This window comes from Clupea harengus, chromosome 18 (genome assembly GCF_900700415.2).
Source record: "Clupea harengus chromosome 18, Ch_v2.0.2, whole genome shotgun sequence".
Taxonomy (NCBI): Eukaryota; Metazoa; Chordata; class Actinopteri; order Clupeiformes; family Clupeidae; genus Clupea; species Clupea harengus.
This window is the reverse complement of record NC_045169.1, coordinates 7,471,752-7,491,736: the sequence shown is the minus strand read 5'-3', so window position 1 is coordinate 7,491,736 and position 19,985 is coordinate 7,471,752. Positions and strand designations below refer to the sequence as shown.

The window sequence follows — 19,985 nt, the reverse complement described above, 5'->3', positions numbered from 1 at the left end:
ACATTTTATTGATTAACAAATATATGAAAAAGATATAAAATTGCATACTGAAAAAGTTGCATTGACGGTGTCAGTTCTTTGCATTCTCTGCGCAAATCCTCTTTCAAAAGGACCTCCTTATGTACACAAAATCACAAAACTTTCTTTTTGTTCTTCTCTTACAGTGCTAATCCATTTTACGTGAAAATTACAAACAGAATATATGTCTCTTGAAATACACTACAATATCACAGATGACGGATAATCAAAGTGTAAGAGGGAAAAAAAAGGGTAAAAGTTCAGACATTGTGAAATGTTGCTATGAGCCCATAACTCATTGAGTCTTGGATCAGAAGAAGAAAACATGGCTTGAGTGACTGTAGGAGGAGATCTACCCATGGACTGGAGGCCACACTTTCCGCAAAACAGTCAAGACTTTTCAGCTCAACAGATTGTGACTTCTTGCACTTTTTTGCGGCTCCAGCACAGTACAAGAAGCACACCGTTCATCCAGCAGATGTCATCCGCAACCAAAGAAGCATGGAGATCCAACCACCCCCCACCCCAACCCCCTTGAATCCCATCACTCGTTCCGTTCAAGCTGTCCAGCGTTATTGTATGTTTAGAGGCTTACGGGTGAAGGCAAAGGCTGCTGTTTAGAAAGTGTCTTTCCGACCAGAAAAGGAACTGTCTCTGCAGGAAAAATAGAAAATTTAAAAAAAAAAGGCAGACAGTGCACAGAGACTTTGGCGAGGCCTAGAAGGCAGATGTCTAAATGGGAGACTGCCTGCTTTGCCTTTTCACTCAGTCGACCAGGAAGAGTTATACCTCCCCCACAAAGCTTCCCTACTTCTCCAGGAACTGAAATCCAAACGTAAGTGCATAAGAGTTTTGAAGGTTAATCTCTTTAAAGACACAGGACAAGGCTTGCACCATCTCTCTCGCTCTCTCTTTCTCCCTCTGTCTCTCTCTCTCTCTCTCTCTCTCTCCCTCTCTCTTTCAGTTGATCTTTTAAACGACCACTGTCAAACGTCTCCACCGATCCGCTCAATTGATCTTGAACAGCCCAAAGTAGTGTTTGCCGTTGTTCTTCAGGATGAGGTTGGGGGCTGTCTTGGCCCGGAGCTCCGCACCCTTGGTGAGCCTCAGCAGGCCTGACACCTGGCACGGCTTCAGGAAGTGGAACATATGAGACCCAGAGGACGGGGTGGTCCCGTACCCCTCGATGCACTGCAGGGATGGGCCGCCCGTGACCGACACCTCCAGCTTCACGTACTGGCTCTGATTCTCGTTGAAGTGCACCTGACCAAGACAGAGAAAGCACAAGGAAGACAGAAAGACCAATCGTCAGAGGCAGTATAATGTCGGGATCAAACTACACGTATTCAGCCCGATTCTGACCCGATTTTGTACTTGCTGAAAACTTCCCAGCGTCTGGAAGGACAAAAAGCACCCAGTGTAACATAGTGGAAGAACGACGACGTGGCATCTGGGACGTCTAATGACACTAAGACGAAAAGGCTAGCATGTCAGAATTTTTTGACAACAGCTACGACGTTCCCACATTGACCAATAGGATGACTGAGTGCTCCCTGACGTTCATTTGAACACGGCGAAGAGAAAGAGGGATGCTGCTGTTGCAGCTGTCAGGTGTATTTACCATTTCAGGTATAGTGATTGTGAAACCACCTGATATTAAAACATATCTTTGTATCTTCATTCACCAGAGTATACAATTCCCAAATCCCAATATTCGTTTAACTTCATGAGACCTTCTGTGTACATACAGCGAACGTGGTAGCTAGCTACATTTATGTAATGTTCTTGAGATAACATATTAGTTTTGCAGGTTCTGTTTGAAGGATACAGCCCATACTGTCCTATGTGACACAGGCCCACGTGGTGACCATCATGAGGGACATTGTGTAGTCTGATTCCAGCATAAGGCAGACAGAAAGGCCAGTGGTCAAACTGGAACTGGAACTGATTTGGAATTGGAACTTGGAACTTGGAATTTTGCAGCTGTGGAAACATTAAGACCCTAGAAAAGCAGCCCTCTGCCCACTTCAGGTCAGAATAGCCTTGTACCTGACAGTAGAGGAAGTAGACCCCAGTGCGCTCCACTTTGAAGGTGCCCGTCTCCGCTCTGTATGTCACTGCCTTGCTCATGTTGAGGGTTTCCTCTTCCCATCCCTTAATGAAACCTTCTTCACCCACTGCCAAAGAACACGAAAGCACACAATTCTTGAGATCATCTCCAAACTGGCTGCTGTAATTAATACTTACGGTAGTTGGCTTTACAGTCTGATTACTAGCATTGAAAGAAGCTCTGGGAAGGTCTCTGGGACTCTACTGAGATCTGGAGTGAGTAACTATAGTAACTATTGTTTCATCATACCAACTGTATAAACCAATCAGAGAACGTCTAAGCAGACAGGCATCTTGTCGGCCAATTGTTTTGCAGGTACTTTGCACTTTGATAGAAGGGGGTGTGAGGAGAAGATTGACTAAATCTGGCAGGAATTAGTGAGCAATGCTGTCACATACAGCAGCATTAGAATGCCTTTATGATGGTTATCACACTCACTTATCGCACTTACCGCTCTGAAAGGACGTCTTGGTTACTGTAAGGGAAATAGATAAAGAAAAATAAACACCAAATAAACACTGCATGTTTACACTGAGAATAATGAAGGATTACACAGTCCACTTACTTTCAAAATGGGACGCCACTTTTCGAAAGCCTCCATTTTTCCCTTTTCCTGTCCCCGCTTGCAAAAACAAGAAAGAGGGGGAAAAACATAAACAACAAATGTCAAAAATGCCTCAACTGAGATAAGATGTCGACTGAGGCCAAGGTAACATGCAGAGGATTACCCTGGCGGAGACATATACATTTAAAAGTGTATTGACATCTATGGTGATTCGTGAAACAGATGAAAAATCTTGATCGCTTGACCAGATGGTCCAGAGATCTGTGCTATGACTTTTGCAAAAGAGTTCTTTCCAGCTCCAGCACACACGCGTCCTCATGCTCTGGATTCATGGAGCTCTTCTCTCCCTGCCAGCTGGTTTCAGTCAACAAAGGGGAGAGACAGAGAGAGAGGGAAAGAGAGAGAGAGAGAGAAAGGGGAAAAAACAGATGAGAAAAAAAGATGAGAGTGCGAGAAAGATACCGAAGGAGAGAGGTTGTTTGGCTGTTCCGTGACCCAAACGGGTTGGCTGTTCCGTGACCCAAACGGGTTGTAAAAAAAAAACCCAGGCAAGAAAGAGAGAGACGACGAGATCAAGAGAAAGAAAGTGAGAATAATGGCCGTGGCCCCCTGTTAAAAAAAAAAAAAACACAAGAAATAACCCAATCCATCCGGAAAAATGGAGGGCAAAAGAGAAAGCCTCCTGCTGGTCCGTCCCTGGAGAGGGAGGTGGTTTGTTTTCTGCTAAATGTCTTCACGTCGTGGGAGGCGAGTCTACTTCTGACAGTCGGGCCCTATGTGCTCTGCAGGATCAGATATGATATGTGGCCGGGCAAGAGTGGCGGAGGCTGCGTGGATCACTAGAGACCACCTATAAGGCAGGAGCGCTAAACCCAATGCCAGCTGCTTTCACAAACATACAAACAAGAGACTCTTTTTTTCCATCTATTTTTGAACAAGCAGGCTGTTGAGTTATCGAGTGGCGGAATCAGATCAAGATTGCAGACTTGCGACCTCGGAGTGACACGACTCAGGCGGTTCTCAAGATGCAGGGGCTCCACGTCCGCGTGACGCTTTTTTTTCCCATCAGGCATCTGGGCTTTTTTGGCCTGGCCATCTAGACAGTCTTTTGTAGCTCTGCTGTGCTGGCCAGCCCCAGGTGCTTGCTGCATTATGCTCTGTTTTTAACATGCAATCAGAGAATCTCACACACACACACACACACACACACACACACACACACACACACACACACTCTCTGAAAAGGAAAACCACTGCTGGAGAATTGGAGGGAATATAACAACATGAAAACTATTTACGGCTGTCGAAAAAGGAGAGAGAGATGGAGGGATGGTGGGGCCCGTCCAGGTTTTTATATTTATTTTTTTCTTCTAAGTCCCCATGTGGCGTCTCTGAAAGATGGTCCTGGGGCCCAACGGTTTTTCTGGCCGCGCGTCTCCTGCCCATCCAGACCTATAATCTTTGAGTCACCCAAGCGGCTGCCTACAGCTTCCTGTAGGGCAGCTTTTAGAATCCTGTGCCCGCTGGCGTTGACCAGGGGTGCCGCTCTGTCCGCTGTGGCTTTAAATATGGCTACAGACACGCAATGCCACTGGTCGGGTCCAAGCCAGTGTTAGTGTTGAAGTTGAACACTCATCAGTGTTAAATTCTCATATACTTGTAGTAGGTACAATTCAATAAATACTATGTAACATTATAAGTCAGTGACACTGCACCAATGCATGTTTTGTGCACCTTCTGTATAAATTGCTCGGGTATTATTTAGCTTTGTATTCACGAAAGCTAAATAAATGGACAGACTTTATATAGTTTGCCTCCAAATTATACATACATACAATCTAATCTAAGTGTTCTAGTGGTCAGTCATGATACTATTCTTACATAAGTAGGAGGGTTTATAACACTTATGTGGAAGTTTAAGGAGTTCTGAATGTCAGACTAGAAGGTGAACGTCAGTGACATCCTCAGCCTCTCTTTACCTTGTCTCTTCAGCCTCCGGCCCTCCAGGATCTCTCTCTTCTCGAGGATGAGCTGGACGATCTCTCTGCGTTGGGTGTTCACCTGTGCACCGAGGAGAGAGAGAACACTCTTTTACACACTACGTCCGAGGAATTGATTCATGGAAAGACTGAACTTGCACTGATGTTGACATTTTAAGTGTGGTTCTGTTGGAGATCCTGTTCTAATCTAAGGAGCAATTAAGTGCGAAGCTGAGATTTTCTGTGGCCCACATAAACAAACCGTTTCTCCACATTTGGCACTGGTACACACATTTACACAAACAACCACACTCACACACACACACATACCTTTTAATAAGTCTACCACTTCCTCTTTGAGAACCAGTTGCGACACCTAAAGCATATTTTTTTTCAGTCTCGCATTCCAGAAATGTCTTAACCCTCATGTTGAGACTGAGAGCAAAGCAGAGATGTAAAAAAAAAAAAAAAAAAATCACTGCAAAATTTCTGCCTTGCAAGCAAACATTCTCAGAGCATCAGCGGAATTTGGCTCGACGAGGGGCATTGTTGTTTTCCACAGAAAAAGAAAAAGAACGTGTGCAGGGGCATTTCTCTCTCTACTCTGCTCACCACAGCTGGGTGAACAATTCAACTCCGACCCCAAGAACTACATTTGGACTGAATCATGAATCATTCATTTTATGGCCTTTGTACACCTGTTCATGCCTTGTTTTTTTGTTTTGTTGTTACAGCCACTGCATTCTCATTTTTAGACATCTCATCTTAACTACATCAAAAGCTTTCGTAACAGGAATAACATCTTCCAGATGCACAACTGATTGGTCTCTTTGAAACTCCTAGTGGAGTTCATCTGTCATTTTATTGTGTCTAATTCAGTTCGTATCTGCATTATATCAAGAGAACAGTTAAAAGTTAATTTCAAAATAGTGATAAGTTGTTCCATAGACCTCATTTGAAGCATGATCCTTTTTCTTTTTTGTTTTAACAGCCCTGATCTAGAGGGAATGGCTATCTAATACCAGAAAGTAATAGAAACAGAAGTTTTAACTGCATTTCTGGTTGAGTTAACTGAAATATTTTTCCAGTACGTAAATTCATGCATAGGTCATTACAGTTGTGATAACATTTACCTGTTGTTTACCTTCAGCTATAATCACATTTTGTGGCTTTTGCCTAAGACACCCACATTTTGTCCACCATGTGTTTTCATAAACATTACTTACATTCTGTATTTGATACAGACTCGATAGTCTGCCTACATGCTGCTACTGAATAGGTACATTATCTCTAAATGGGTACCGGCCCATTGAAGCAATGAAGCAATTAGATTGTTTTATGATGGGTCATCACATCTTGGAAAGTTGCATGTTATCAGCCAATCTCTCACATGATCTAATTTAACCAGGACTGTAGTTTGATTGGTTAGATCTTTGTTAGACGTGATGTTAGATTCAATGGCTGTCAGATAAACAGATTTTGTGAAACCTGTTGAGTTCTGCGTTTGCACTGTGAGTTATCTTAGAAAGATGCGTTCAGTTGATGTTTGTGAGAGTTGAGGGGACGTTGTACTGACACGGCATCCGCAAATTAAGAATAAGCCGTTATTAAATTATATTTTAAGGCTGCCGAGAGCGTTTAAAGAGAGTACAAATGATAATTGGTGAGCTACAATGGAAACGTAGGTGGCGTATAAACATACGGTGCGTGTAGCTATGGTACATGTCATCCCTTAAGCAGCATTTTGCGGTACAGCTCTCGACTTCTTTCTGAGTTTTAAAGGACGGATGACAAAGCGTCCACAATACATGCCGTAAGCAAAATATACTTAACTGTTGTTGACAGTTTATTGGTTGCAAATCACTTAACCATAATTACACACGTGCGTAAGAGGCTATTTTTTTAAGAAAGCGTATTTGGCCACGTCGTGAAACTGAGCCAAGTATTCTAGGGTTTCCAGTAAATTGCGCTAAAATTGGAGTGAGTTTGGCAGCAAAGCGTTTACACTTGGCGGAGACACGCAGACTAAATAGGCTAAGTAATCATTCGCTGCTTTATGTGGGCAATTTCGGTCAGCAGTAAAAATGCCGTGCGGCACCCCCAGCAGCGATGCGGCACTTTGTGCAAATTAAGAGCCACTGGGTTGTGACATGTGGGCTGTACATTTTTCCGTGAACCGCTGCGAGTAGACGACCCCCACAACGTTTAAAGCGTCCGTGGACTTGCTCTGGTTGCGTAACACTGACCAGGCAGAGGAGGAAAAAAACTTATTGGATAATACAAATTATTGATTGGGTTGCATAATGATGGTACTTTCGCTGTGCTGCAAATCAAAACAAAAATGCATGTAATTAAATGCACATTTATTGGTTTGGGATGGTTTGATACTCACTTGCTCCAGGCGCTCTTGCAGAGTTGTGAAAGATAAGGACAGGTCCCTAGTTTGTCGCCATGTCCAGACTGTAAACAGGGCACTGCACAAAGCGAGCACCATTGCGAACACCGCCATGGCTGCCCATACAAACCGAAGTTTGCGTATTTTTCTCCGCTGCAGAATTCGATGCATTGTAGTGTTCGCGAATCGTTATTTACCATTTCAAAGACTGCAAAATAGAGGCCCCTTCTTCATCCAAACGCACATACGTATGCATGCATCTGGCCAAATTGTGCGCTTCTCGTCCATTAAAAGCAAGTGCAGATGATTCAGATGCTGCGTGGTATAATGTTGTCAACCAGTTTTTTTACAAACTGCTGGCAAACTGACATGCTGTTCGCCGTAGTGAGTCGCAAATGTTGTGTAGGCGCACGAAGAATGCAATGCTCAGAGTGTAACGAATGTTAATTGCGTTTGTCTTGGAATCCAAAGCCTACGTCAAGCTAAATATTGATTTTTTTTCCTGCACTGGCGTGCCTGCTGAAGTCCAGCCAAATCGCAATTTCTGCAAGTTTAAAGCGCAGCACAGATGTCTCTCAGGATTGCATCCTCGTATGAGCCCCAGCCGTGGACTCCACTTCCTAAAGTGCTTCTTGACAGATCTGCAGAGAGGTCGCGTGTCTGCGTGGGCATCATGAAAACCGGGAGCACGTAGAAATGCCCTCACGCAGCACTAGTGCCCGGAAACGCACAACTTCACCACTGTCAAACGCTGTACTTCCCTCTCCCAGAAGCGCCAGGTATCTTTTTGCGTTAGCTTGGCCCTGCCTCCTGTGTCAAAAATCGCAAGTTCTCTTCGATCGCTCTGTAACATTCACTAGCACAAAGCTATGCTGAGAGCAGTAAAGCCTATGTGTCGAACATTCTGAAGAATCTAGTTATTGAATCTAGGCCAGCTCTCTTACTCGGTTTCTGATCTTCTCTCGATGCCTGTGGGTAAAGAATGTGAACAGATGTTGATGTAGGCTGCAATAACTGGAAGAGGATATCTTGAAATGTAAAGCTGAGTAATATCGAACAATGGCATGAAATGACCCGGACTGGAAACCAAGTCAGTGCAGACGCACTAATTAACCTGATTGGATTACACTTGTTGGTATAGTGAACCTGGACAGTGAATTTATAATACAGGTTCAACTACCTACCACACGGTGGCACTGCTATCCAATTTATAATTGATGTGCAATTCCGATACAAACGCATGGAGCAGTAGTTTTCTCAAAACCCCTCCTTGGCATAATTTGCACCCAGTTAGAGAGGTCCAATGTTGTCCTGATATTTAAGACGAAGATTAACATTCTACCCAGGGGTGGACTGGCAACAAAAAGAATACATAAACAAAAAAACTGTTATTTGTATACCAATATTGAATGTGTGCTGGTTCCTGTTCCCTCCTTTCCCTTTCTTTTCCAGTGCCATGTTCACCTGTGTTTGTTTAGATTGTTGGCCAAGGGAGTATTTAACAGACATCATTTTTACTGCTGGGCTGGGTATCAAAATATGTTATGCCTTTAAGGCTATAATGATGAGTAGGCCTAGTAGAGGAATTAGCAGCCCATTCTCATCATTTTATAAAAGGGATGGTGCATCAATTCAACATATTTCCATGTTTATTTTACCCATTCACAGACTAAGTCGATGACCATTTCCCCACAAACTTTGAGCACTTCAGAGAAATCCAGGCTTAAGTTAACAACAAGTTAGCATTTCTGCACTGACTAGTTAACTCTTGGAAATGATCGAGCATGCAGTGAGACTCGTTGAAGCGTACTAAAACATCTGTTTAAAGTGTACACAAACATTCTGCTCTTTATGAAGTTCATTTAGCAAGTTCACAACACCTAGCACATCACAGCTTCACTCTTTTTGATGCTCTTGCCTCTTCGCAACTCTCCTCACTATCACGTACATCAGACTGGTGAAATAAGTCTGTCGTTCTTTCACACTTTACGATAACCGCCAACAAATGCCTTTTTCTTTTTCTGCCGCTCCAAATTGTCTGAAACGCTGGCCTCAAGGTTCCTCTTTCTCGCCATGTTTTGACAGCACATGCAGTGAATTGACTGAGTCCTCGCTGCAATTACAGATTGCACCAGCCGTGTCGCTGCAGATAACACTGCCTTTTGAATATCTATACAAGCTACACCAAAGCCATAGTCTGTAATGCTGTGGGCTATATAATATATTGTAAAAAATAAAAATTAAAAAAATTAAAACTGATCGGCCCAACGGGAAAATTCCTGAACCAATGGCTAGTCTGCGCCTGGTTCTATCGATATTCTATCTGCATAAAAAACAGACAGCAATTATTATTTATGGCTGTTATATAAGTGTTTGAGTCCCTAGGTGAAAAATACAACAAACTACGCATTTAACAAACTTACATTATCAGCATAAATGGTAATATGGCCAACTCACATGGCACAACTGTGAGATGTGAATATCTGAATAACACCTGTTCTCCCATCCTTGTCTTAATTTCCTAAAATAAACGTCTTTGACATGACACTAAAATAGCCAGAGAACAGAGATTGCCCGAAGCACTCAGTCAAATTAAATGCTTTATTCAGAAAGGTAAAGCCTGTTCCTTTGGAAAAGAATCTCTACCTAACAGTAGTAAACAAAAGGGGGGGGGGGGGGGGGGATATAGCACAGTGTTCCCACAGGCCTCCTAGCAGCCTGATGAGGTCAATAATGACTAATTTACCCACAGCAGCACATGTGTAATAACATGTACACCACATCACATAAATATCAACTGCACCCAACAAAATGAGAGATTATTTACACGTGTGTAGTGCAATAGGGTATACAGGTAGTACTAGAGAATGATTGATGACAGAAATGTATGCATGTGTGGGATGATTTAGTCCCACATGAACATCAGCATAAAAAAAACAGCAATTGTGCAAAGGATTCAGGTAGATAACAGGAACATGGGAGCAGGTATTTTTCAACATTATATATGTAATTATACTACACACTGCTTAGAGCAGAGACTCCATAGAGTGCTGTAAGACAACCTCACTCACACAAAGACATTTTTGAGAGAAGGAGACACAGTGTGCAGATATTTTTTTACAGACAACCACAAAACTCTCGTCACATCAAGTCACCATCTGCAGCTCCTCCTGCTACCACAGCATTGTGCTTTTGCTACAAAATCCAACAAGGACCGCTACATCTCGTCAATGTTTGCTGAGAGCAGAAGAGGGGAGAATGTAATACACGAGACACATTCCACCGACAGATACATGTTATGTTTGCATTGAGGGATTTGACTGCTTCTACACAGCAATTTTGTCCTGTGTCTTACATAGCACCTCGGTGACACCGTCACACTTGCGTAAGTCGGTCTGTGACGGCTAAAAAATATCCCACACCCTTATTCTACCTGAAAGATTTTTTTTTTATTCAACTGTTAAGAGGTCCTCCAGCAGTTTTATATACAGGACCCTAGAGTATGCAAATACAGTACATTTAAACAAGCACAGGTCTTGATACTCACACACATAGACAACATAAGGTGACAGGCTTTCTCGGTTTGAAAGGGCCACTAGAGCTTTCTGTTTCTGTACACGTTTGTGCTTTGATATCATTTACAGTGATATACATTGTCACATTTTCTATACTAGAACTCAACTGGTTTGAAACCATCTGCAACATTTCAAATGTCAATCAGGACAAACAATGAATTAATCCATTAATTATAAAGTTTTTTTTTTTTTTTGCTTTTTAGCATTCAGTTACTTCATTTCAGCACCGTGTCTGACAAAAGCTATACTCATAACTTGCCCATGTAGTCTAACCAGGGACCCTCTGTGAAAGGTCTGTCTATGCCACAGTGGTTTGTGCTTCACAACATTGGCATTTTGAGTGAACAGCTCTCTTAAACCCCAGTCGGACCAAACTTTGTCGCTATCAAGGAACTTACAGGACAGCGGTTTAGTTCACGGAGATGAACACAGTACGATGCAAATTTGGCTGTAAAAGAAATCCATTTGTTGAATTTCCATAAGTTTCACAACTTAAATGACTACACATCTCACACGCAGAATTTTCCGTCACACTATGTCTCACTGTCTCTGTAGAGCCATTTAGGGAGTCTTTGGTTCCTATCCCTACATATCAATCTCACAAAGGAAAACAGCAAAGATGTGACAAGAGGCACGTGCTACACTATGACATAAAATGTAGATTAGAACATCAGCAGTGAACAGCCTTTTGCTGCAAGCTGCCCAATGCTGTGAGGAAGGGGGGTTTACCTCAGACCCATGGTCAATGGCTGAAAAGGTTGGGAAATGTTTCAGACATGGTTTGTGTGTGTGTGTGTGTGTGTGTGTGTGTGTGTGTGTGTGTGTGTGTGGGTGTGGGATGGTGCCGCTGCTTTTATGAATCCCCCTGTGCAAGGTTCTCCAGTGCCGCTCCCTCACAGCGCATGCAGTGATAGCCCATGTCAGCGGTCACGTCAAAGCAGCCCTGGCTGAGGTAGAAGTCCAGCGAAGCCTTGTTCCAGTCAAGGACAGCGAAGTTCAGCTGATTGCATCCAGCCGCCATTCCCAGCTTTGTGGACATAGGGGGGTGACAATTACCATTAATACGACAAAATATGGTTAATTTAATACTGTGTGAAATACACTCCTACTACAATATCAAAGTTATATAGTGGTGATATTTTATGCTGGCATTGGGACCGAAAACGGCAAATTACACAATGTTGTGTGAAATACACCATTAATAAAACATCAGTGTTAACTATTGCAACAAGTGGAATTGGTGCAAAATATGGGTAAGATATATTTCTGTCAAATATAGATACATCATTGATTATATACATTATCATTATCAATTATACAATATGTATTGCCAATACTCATCAATTCAATTCAACAGCTACATATTATACCTTGCAGAAGCATTCCTCTTTAATTTTGTGAACAGAATAGTTTATATGATAAAAACACAAGTGTAACCTGTGTTGTGTAACCTGTGTTGTGCATTTGAACTCTCAACATGGGAGGCAGGCATGCAAGCATGGAGGCTAAAACCCATGGGCGCTAGCACATCTGTTAAGGTGTCAGGGAGTGAAGTTCACCAACTTGCTACTGTTACACTCACCTCCTTAAACCTCACTCCCAATCCGGGTCACACCCCGAATGCAACCTGCTTTGTGCAGACAAGCACAGTTGTGCGCTGAACTTTAACTCAACCTTGGGCATGGGAGGCAGGCATGCTAGCAAGGAGGCTAAAACCCATGGGTGCTAGCATCTGTCGCTAGCATGTCTCTTAAGGTGTCAGGGAGTGCACCGCTGGCAACCATTACACAACGTCAATAGTAATACTCACCTGTGCAACCTTACTCATCAAGGCCTTCCCAATGCCTTTGCCTGCAGTGGAAATATAATACATACATTAAGTAACTGGGGTAAGTAAGGTTATCAGGGTGTTATGTGGGTCTGTTACATAAGACAATGGCTGATGCATACTGACCCCTGTATTCGGGCATCACATACAGATCCTCCATGTACACGGCTCTCCCTTTCCATGAGCTGTATGTATAGAAGTAGAGGGAGTAGCCCACCTTGGTGTGACCTAATGCATGCAAACACACACACACACACACACACACATGCCATAAGTATGTGGAGTCATCTCCTTGGCATGACCTAAAAACAGTCAAGGAGTAAATGCTGCAGGACAAATTACATACACACACAAACGCACACTCACAAAGAGGAGCACTTAAGGACCACATTCTCTCTCTCTCTCTCACACACACACACACACACACACACACACACACACACACACACACACACACACACACACACAAAGCATACAAGGACACCCATTATTAATACAGTGACACCCTGTATACATTCACAGACACACCACTACAGCAGAATTGAAATAGATGATATTTTATCTCATGTAATCTCTGGATGCTGAGGTACTTGATGTCCTGACAACGGCTTTGACAACAGCAGCCCGAGGATGCCACCAGAGATCAATTCTGCCATTCGAGCTCTGCTGTGTTTAAAGGCTGTGTGGTGTGTGGTGACCTGTGACTAACATGCACTCAAAAATAGAGGTCAATGGATGATCTCCTCCCTCACCGTCTTTGCTTCGGTGCTGTTCAGGCACCTCTGCGATTATTCCGTGGAAAAAGGGATTTTTGGAGAACCCATCTTGCTCCAGGTCTGGTTCAGCAAAACATACACATTTCAAACACATTGTATGTATTTCAGACAGTTCTAGTGTGTTTCTAGAGTGTCAAGTGGAATAGACTAAATTCATAAATACCCTAATAAATAAACAATTTACCTCTCTGTGTAATTTTCACATGATCTGAGACCTTCTCATATTCGGCCAATTCCTGTGGATGAACACAACAAAACACAGTTAGCCATCATAACACAGAGCTGATCTGAGACACGTCATTGATACATTCCAGCGTCTTAAACGGTTACCTTCCGATTACACGTTAACTAACCAACATGCTACAAAGTTGCAGTGTTCTGCGAGCCTCGGGATGGATGACCCAACCCGGGTCCTGTAGTTGATTAAAATGTTGACAGTGATGGTACAAGCACAGTATACAACACATGTCTTCGGGAGCTACGGAAATGATGTACACATCAAAACGGACATTTATGTCAACATGACACATAATCGCTTTCTGATTGTCATGGCAGAGGATAATATAGCGCGGGTGTCGGTGATGCAGCCTCCCCATGCAAATATAAAATCGGTGCTGTGTCATTCATGCCTCTGATTCTCTACACGTGCGTGAGCGAGGGCCGCGTGCTATTGCCCGTTGTATCTTACCAAGATCATCCGCGAGATGTCTTTGCAGTCCTCGAGAGTAGCTGCGCGAATGGTGAAGTCCATGTTTCCGCCCAACTTTCGCCGCGGTAGGGGAGAGTGTAGACCACTATTTGCAGGTTACTGTGCTTGGCGATACAGGGCGGATTAACGAATGTATGAGGAACTTCCTAGCTACCGTTTACATCATAACGCTAGCTGCACAAGCGATTGTACTCAACCAAATAGCGCCAACCCCACGTGTTGTGGCAGCCACTGGAAACGCTCAATTGTCAGCTCATTACGAGCTATTACTTTGAAATCCAGGAAGCATAATGCACCAGATATTGGGTCTATGCATGTGAATGGACCCCATACCGAGTGTACAAAATACATTTAGGACAACACAGCTCTTTTTTTCTGTCAGCAACACAAGTTTCTCACATTGACTTTGTTTGAGAGTTGGATTCTGACTCACAATTCCCTTTCTGTCTCGCTCTCTGTCTCACACCAGGCATAGGCTACTCACACGTCACAAAGTGTTCTTTTGCCCTTTTTCCAAGAAAAGACACTGCATGACGCACGCTGCATACTGTGTTGTGTTGGTGCCAGAAATGACTCGTAAATGCAACCTTGTAAATCGTGCTGTAACCTTGTTAATCATACCCTCAACGACTTTGGGAAATATATCTGGAAATTTATTTTGTTGGACCTAAAATGTATTCACGATGATTGATTGTATCATCTGGAATTTGTGTTACACATCTGTCAACACTTATTACCTCTGCAAGGAGTTTATGTTGTCGGCACCGTTTGGTGGTTTGTCTGTCAGCATTACGTAAAAACTACCTGGTCAATTTTCATGAAACTTTGCGGAGGGGTGGAGCATGGTCCAATGAAGACACCATAACATTTTGAAACGGATCCGAATCAAACATTCAATGATTGTTTTCACTGAGGGTAGGGCATTTTTTATATATCTGCTGACCTTGACGGTGGTCTTGCCCTTCTAGTGTTAAATGTATGTGGCACACCTTTAGGACCATACCTGCAGCTGCCCGAAACCAGCCTCTGTCCAGTCCAGCTGATGTAAGAACACAGTTTACTGTTGAAACACAGAGATCCCAGCGTAGACTACACTGTTTTTACGCGTTGATTAATACAGAAATAGAATATCGCAGGGCTATATTTAGACACCACAATACGGGCGTTTGGACAAACATTGGGTGGGGAGGAAGTCAGTGGGAGAGTGGTGTTCTGTCATTCGAAACCGTTATTGCCAGTTCTGCCCCTAAAATCGGATTTAAAAATAGCTCAAGTATTCAGCCAAGGAGGCGTCTGACTAATGGACCCTTTCTTCCACGCAAGCAGCAAGTGTTCCAGCGTTTTCCATCAGCAACCTGAGGCCCGCTGATGACGTTTAGCACAAGGATGCCGAATGGGGTTTATAGAGCTGAGCTGGATTGACATTTGTGGGAAGGCTTTTCTTATTAGATCAATAAACGAGCGCGTAAGTTGTACGCACAGGACCGAAATTCCAGGCCAGTCACACATTAAGCCAAAATATAATCAGCAAAAGCTAAAGATAGCCTACAGCCCGCTGCGATTCTAATTCATTACACTTTTTGTCAATTTCAGCGAATTACTCTACACGGTCCACTAACTGTCCTTTCAGTTTTTGAGGTAAAACTCCTGGCTCTGTAAATGGGAAACAAACATAGTGCATCGGACCGAGCCATAAACAATCCCAACCAATCAACACGTTGTTTCAGAGGAACGGAAGGGATTGAATTCATTTTCAATTGATAGCATAGCAAGTGCATTTAATCTCTGTTGCCCCATGGTATTGCGTTTAAATGTCTTAATCCTTTTCAACGTTGAAACACAGTGGTCATTGGCATAGCGTTTATGATTTTAGCAGTGACACTGGCAGTGTCATGTTTTCCGCTTGAACAATGATGTTAAATTCGCTGGCTGGTGCGGTCCTACATGTTTAATACATTGTTTTGCTCTAATGGCAAGGTACTAAATTTAACTTTTATTGTCGAAATTATTCATTATATTGTCTTAAATTAGAAGTGGCTAGCTGTTATAATTATGACTAACAATGACTAGCTGTGTAGCAACGCAGATACTGTTAGCAACGTATGTCATTCAGTTGATTTTTATTGGTTGTGGGGTTAACATCATCGTGCCTCTCAGCTCAATACTGAAAGCGCGTTGAACATGCGTAAAATGTTTTCAACTGCCAACTTGGTTACACGAACGCTGAGGGGCAGGCCACTTGCCCACAGAAGGAAGACTGCTAAGAGAGTTACTGACCTTTACTCAATAGTTACAGGAATGTATTTGGAATGTATCTGACAGTTCTACCATTGTCATATGTAATAAGTGTTTATTATACGGCTCTTCAGAATGTTCCAAAAAGTTCCGTTGATTTGAATGGGCCATCCCAACGTTCGCCGGTGAATATTTCCTGATATTCACCGCTGCGAAAAGATATTGACCGCTGTCATTGGCAACGGGTTTTTTTGCTTCTAATTCACATCTTTCATATCATTCCGCAAGTAGTCCGGTCATTTAACGTAACAGACTCATTGTAATTTGAAGTCAGCAAGTAATGGGTTGCTACGCAACACCTGAAACTTAAAAGTTATATTTGCTTGAAGAACTATTTATTTCTTAGCGGAAATCACGAAACGGCAACTAAATCATTAAAAAGAGGTATTTTGGAGGAATGTCTTCTATAGTTTTTGGCAAGTAACCGTATAATAAGCGGGATAATGTATTGTCCGTCGGTCATTATCCAAAAATAAATCCCTTCAGGACGAAATAACACCCCTCCGCTGCGCGTCGGGGTGTTGTTCGCCCCGTCGGGATTTATTTTTGGATAATGACCTCCGGACAATACATTATCCCTTACTTATTATACGGCTCTTCAGAATGTTCCAAAAAGTTCCGTTGATTTGAATGGGCCATCCCAACGTTCGCCGGTGAATATTTCCTGATATTCACCGCTGCGAAAAGATATTGACCGCTGTCATTGGCAACGGTTTTTTTTGCTTCTAATTCACATCTTTCATATCATTCCGCAAGTAGTCCGGTCATTTAACGTAACAGACTCATTGTAATTTGAAGTCAGCAAGTAATGGGTTGCTACGCAACACCTGAAACTTAAAAGTTCTATTTGCTTGAAGAACTATTTATTTCTTAGCGGAAATCACGAAACGGCAACTTAATCATTAAAAAGAGGTATTTTGGAGGAATGTCTTCTATAGTTTTTGGCAAGTAACCGTATAATAAGCGGGATAATGTATTGTCCGCCGGTCATTATCCAAAAATAAATCCCTTCAGGACGAAATAACACCCCTCCGCTGCGCGTCGGGGTGTTGTTCGCCCCGTCGGGATTTATTTTTGGATAATGACCTCCGGACAATACATTATCCCTTACATAACAATGTTAGTTACGAATAAAAATAAAAACAAGCCTACTTGTTGTTACCCTGGAAATTAAATTATTGATCATGTCGTGCACTGCTCCACAGCGACATCTGGTGTTAGGGCCCACTGGTCCATAATGTAGAGACATCCCTGCTGTCGAGCACAAATATCACCAATCTTTACCGAAACCGAATCGCGGGCTGCAACTTTCAAAGATGACTTAACTTACGTTTCAATAATAAAAGGCAAAATAATGTGCTGCTTCACCAGCAGCGGCAGCGATTTAATTCAGGTAAAACATGTTGCCTACTTGCTAAATTGTTGTAGGGCAAAAATCTAAGAAACTAGGAATACACATAAATTGCATCCGTCCACATAGAACAACCCTTAAATTGTTATTCTTAAGGGTGGACTGATTTAAAGATAAAAGCGGTTGTGGGTCATGATGTTTGTAGCAAGGAGTTCGTTTGGGCAACAAGTTACTCTTTGTGCTAAATGGCTTCAAGCAGTGTACCTCCACATGTGAGGCCTTAAAAGTTTCCAACAGATTTGGACATTTGAAAGTCCTTTTTTTTACTGACTCCATAACCATGCTTTTAGTTTGCATAATGACATTCAGATGGAAGCCATCAGCCTTATTTAACCTTTGTCAGTTGTTTCATTCAGTGCCCACCGCCTCTCACTCTTACACTATGTGCTGCTCTCGGTTATTCATTTAATGATTACTTTTAATAGTTTATTCGATTATATTTTAGAAGTGTATAAAACAACCGAGAGTCAAAAATAGCCCGCGAAAATGCTGACAGCAAAGGATACGTTCATTTTTAGAACTTCATTTTGGAGTCATTACCTCTAGTCACATCGTCACCATAACCACTGCCACCGCCATCAACATCATCATCACCATCATAAAAACCAGACTGTATTTGGTGGCGTGGCTAAAAGAACACCATAAAACTCAACAACTGTTACGTAACTGACCTTATTAACACTTCTCAATAAAACATTCAAGAAAGCTGTAACATGCTGTTCATGGAAAATGTTACTCTGAAATGTCCAGGGCTATTTTAAGGCAGGCTTTCATGAAAAGGCAGATTTGGGCGGTCATCCCCAAAACTCACACCAGCTTAGCGGTCCCTGCTGTTATGCATACAAGAGGCAGTTGTGTTCCCTCAAGTAGGGGTCCGGGGGCTCCATGATCCTGTTTCAAGTATGCAGGTATTGAAACCTGCCCGGGGTTTTATTGTATGCTTCAAAAACAAGAGGATATTAGCTTGTGAAAACAAAAGGTAGGTGTGAGGCCTACTCGCTGTCCAAGGAAAGGGAAGGCTTGGACTGTTTTGGAAAGTTTACTATTGGGATTGTTGTGTACATACATCATACCTACAATACATACATACATACAATAACAATATCAATGCTTTTGTTGTACCAACAACACCAGAGTCACTGCTTGGTTTCTAGGGGAACACAGATAGGCTACTGATAAAAATGAATCACTTTGGATAAAAGTGTCTGATGAATGTAAAGGAGACCTGCAAAAAGGAATGGATCACATGACCAGTTGCCGGGGTGACAGGTAGAGAACCCTCACCACTGCTTTGCCACAGGATGTTCCAGCATTACAGAGAAGCAGCAAAACTACAAGAGGTGAGATGTGACAAACAGAACGAAACTGAGGATGTAGCGTACAGCAAGGTGCAAATGTTGGTTACCAACAGTCTTTCAAATTCCAGTGTCCCTCATAGAGACACTCTAGTGTCTCAGACGGTGTCAACAAATCAGCATTGTTTATATATGTTTGTGCTTTTGTTGGTCTGGAGTAAGCACTACTTTTCACACTAGCTTTCCCAACCCATTCTGAAACTCAGCCATTTATCATCAGCTTAGTAGACTATTGATTTCAAATAGATCCCATGAATACCAGACTCACAGAATGTTGAAACCGGTGTGGTGGTGAGAACAAAAGCTGAACTGCTCTGTGCAGGCTGGGTGAGTTCCCTCTATGAGGCACAGTACAATGACGTGATGTGGTTAAAAAGATATCTGCGCTCAGTCCCCACAGGAAACTTCCTCCTTTTCCTGTTTAGACTGTGATGTAATGTGCACTGATTCAAACTAACTGCACTGCAAGGATTTCACCCTGTAGCACAGAGTAACATCATACATCTTATAGGCCAATATTCACAGTAGAGAACGTACACATACAACATGGAAATGCCCCACAATGACCACAATTATTGATAAATGTTATATTCCATTGTGGCATTGGCACTATTAATGGTGGGGAAAACACACATAACCTGTCAAATTTCAAAGCATGATTATCATTGATGCACTGACATTAATATAAAATGTCCTGTCCATCCCTGAACAGACATTGTTTTCTCAGCAAAAAGCCATTGTGATTGGCTTTATGTTACACATTTAAAGTTAAGTAAAGGTTTTCGTTTTCCCTCACTGAGCTCTCTAGCCAGTTTCGGCTCAGTCGAGTAGCGCAGACAAGGCTATCTTCCATGCTTGAGTTAGGTCTATAGGCTACGCCAACTAACGTGGAAACTGAAGTTTCTTCTGCAAACACTTGGATGACTGCCATATCATTAACATCACCTACAAACAGTATAATAGAGCACT

At 42.6% G+C, this 19,985-nt stretch overlaps 2 protein-coding genes across 2 annotated transcripts in view; both read right to left on the bottom strand.

Annotated features, from left to right (window-relative positions):
- The window catches only part of tnfsf12 (TNF superfamily member 12), an 8,195-nt gene extending 15 nt beyond the window's left edge, over positions 1-8,180 (bottom strand). Inside the window, exons 1-6 of the mRNA XM_012835442.3 lie at positions 7,065-8,180; positions 4,673-4,754; positions 2,694-2,750; positions 2,580-2,603; positions 2,068-2,195; positions 1-1,281 (exon numbers count right to left, since the gene is read on the bottom strand). The exon at positions 1-1,281 is cut by the window's left edge and continues 15 nt beyond it. Of these exons, the coding sequence (XP_012690896.1) occupies positions 1,027-1,281; positions 2,068-2,195; positions 2,580-2,603; positions 2,694-2,750; positions 4,673-4,754; positions 7,065-7,238 (720 nt within the window). The 5' untranslated portion in view covers positions 7,239-8,180 and the 3' untranslated portion in view covers positions 1-1,026. The remainder of the gene's footprint in view (positions 1,282-2,067; positions 2,196-2,579; positions 2,604-2,693; positions 2,751-4,672; positions 4,755-7,064) is intronic.
- Positions 8,181-9,654: 1,474 nt separating this feature from the next.
- sat2a.1 (spermidine/spermine N1-acetyltransferase family member 2a, tandem duplicate 1) lies at positions 9,655-14,338 on the bottom strand. The gene is made up of 6 exons (XM_012835444.3): positions 13,935-14,338; positions 13,431-13,482; positions 13,223-13,306; positions 12,597-12,698; positions 12,453-12,493; positions 9,655-11,669 (listed from the first exon to the last, which is right to left on the bottom strand). Exons 1-6 carry the CDS (start codon positions 13,995-13,997, stop codon positions 11,496-11,498), a joined length of 516 nt encoding a protein of 171 aa, XP_012690898.1. The 5' UTR covers positions 13,998-14,338; the 3' UTR covers positions 9,655-11,495.
- Positions 14,339-19,985: the final 5,647 nt, after the last annotated feature.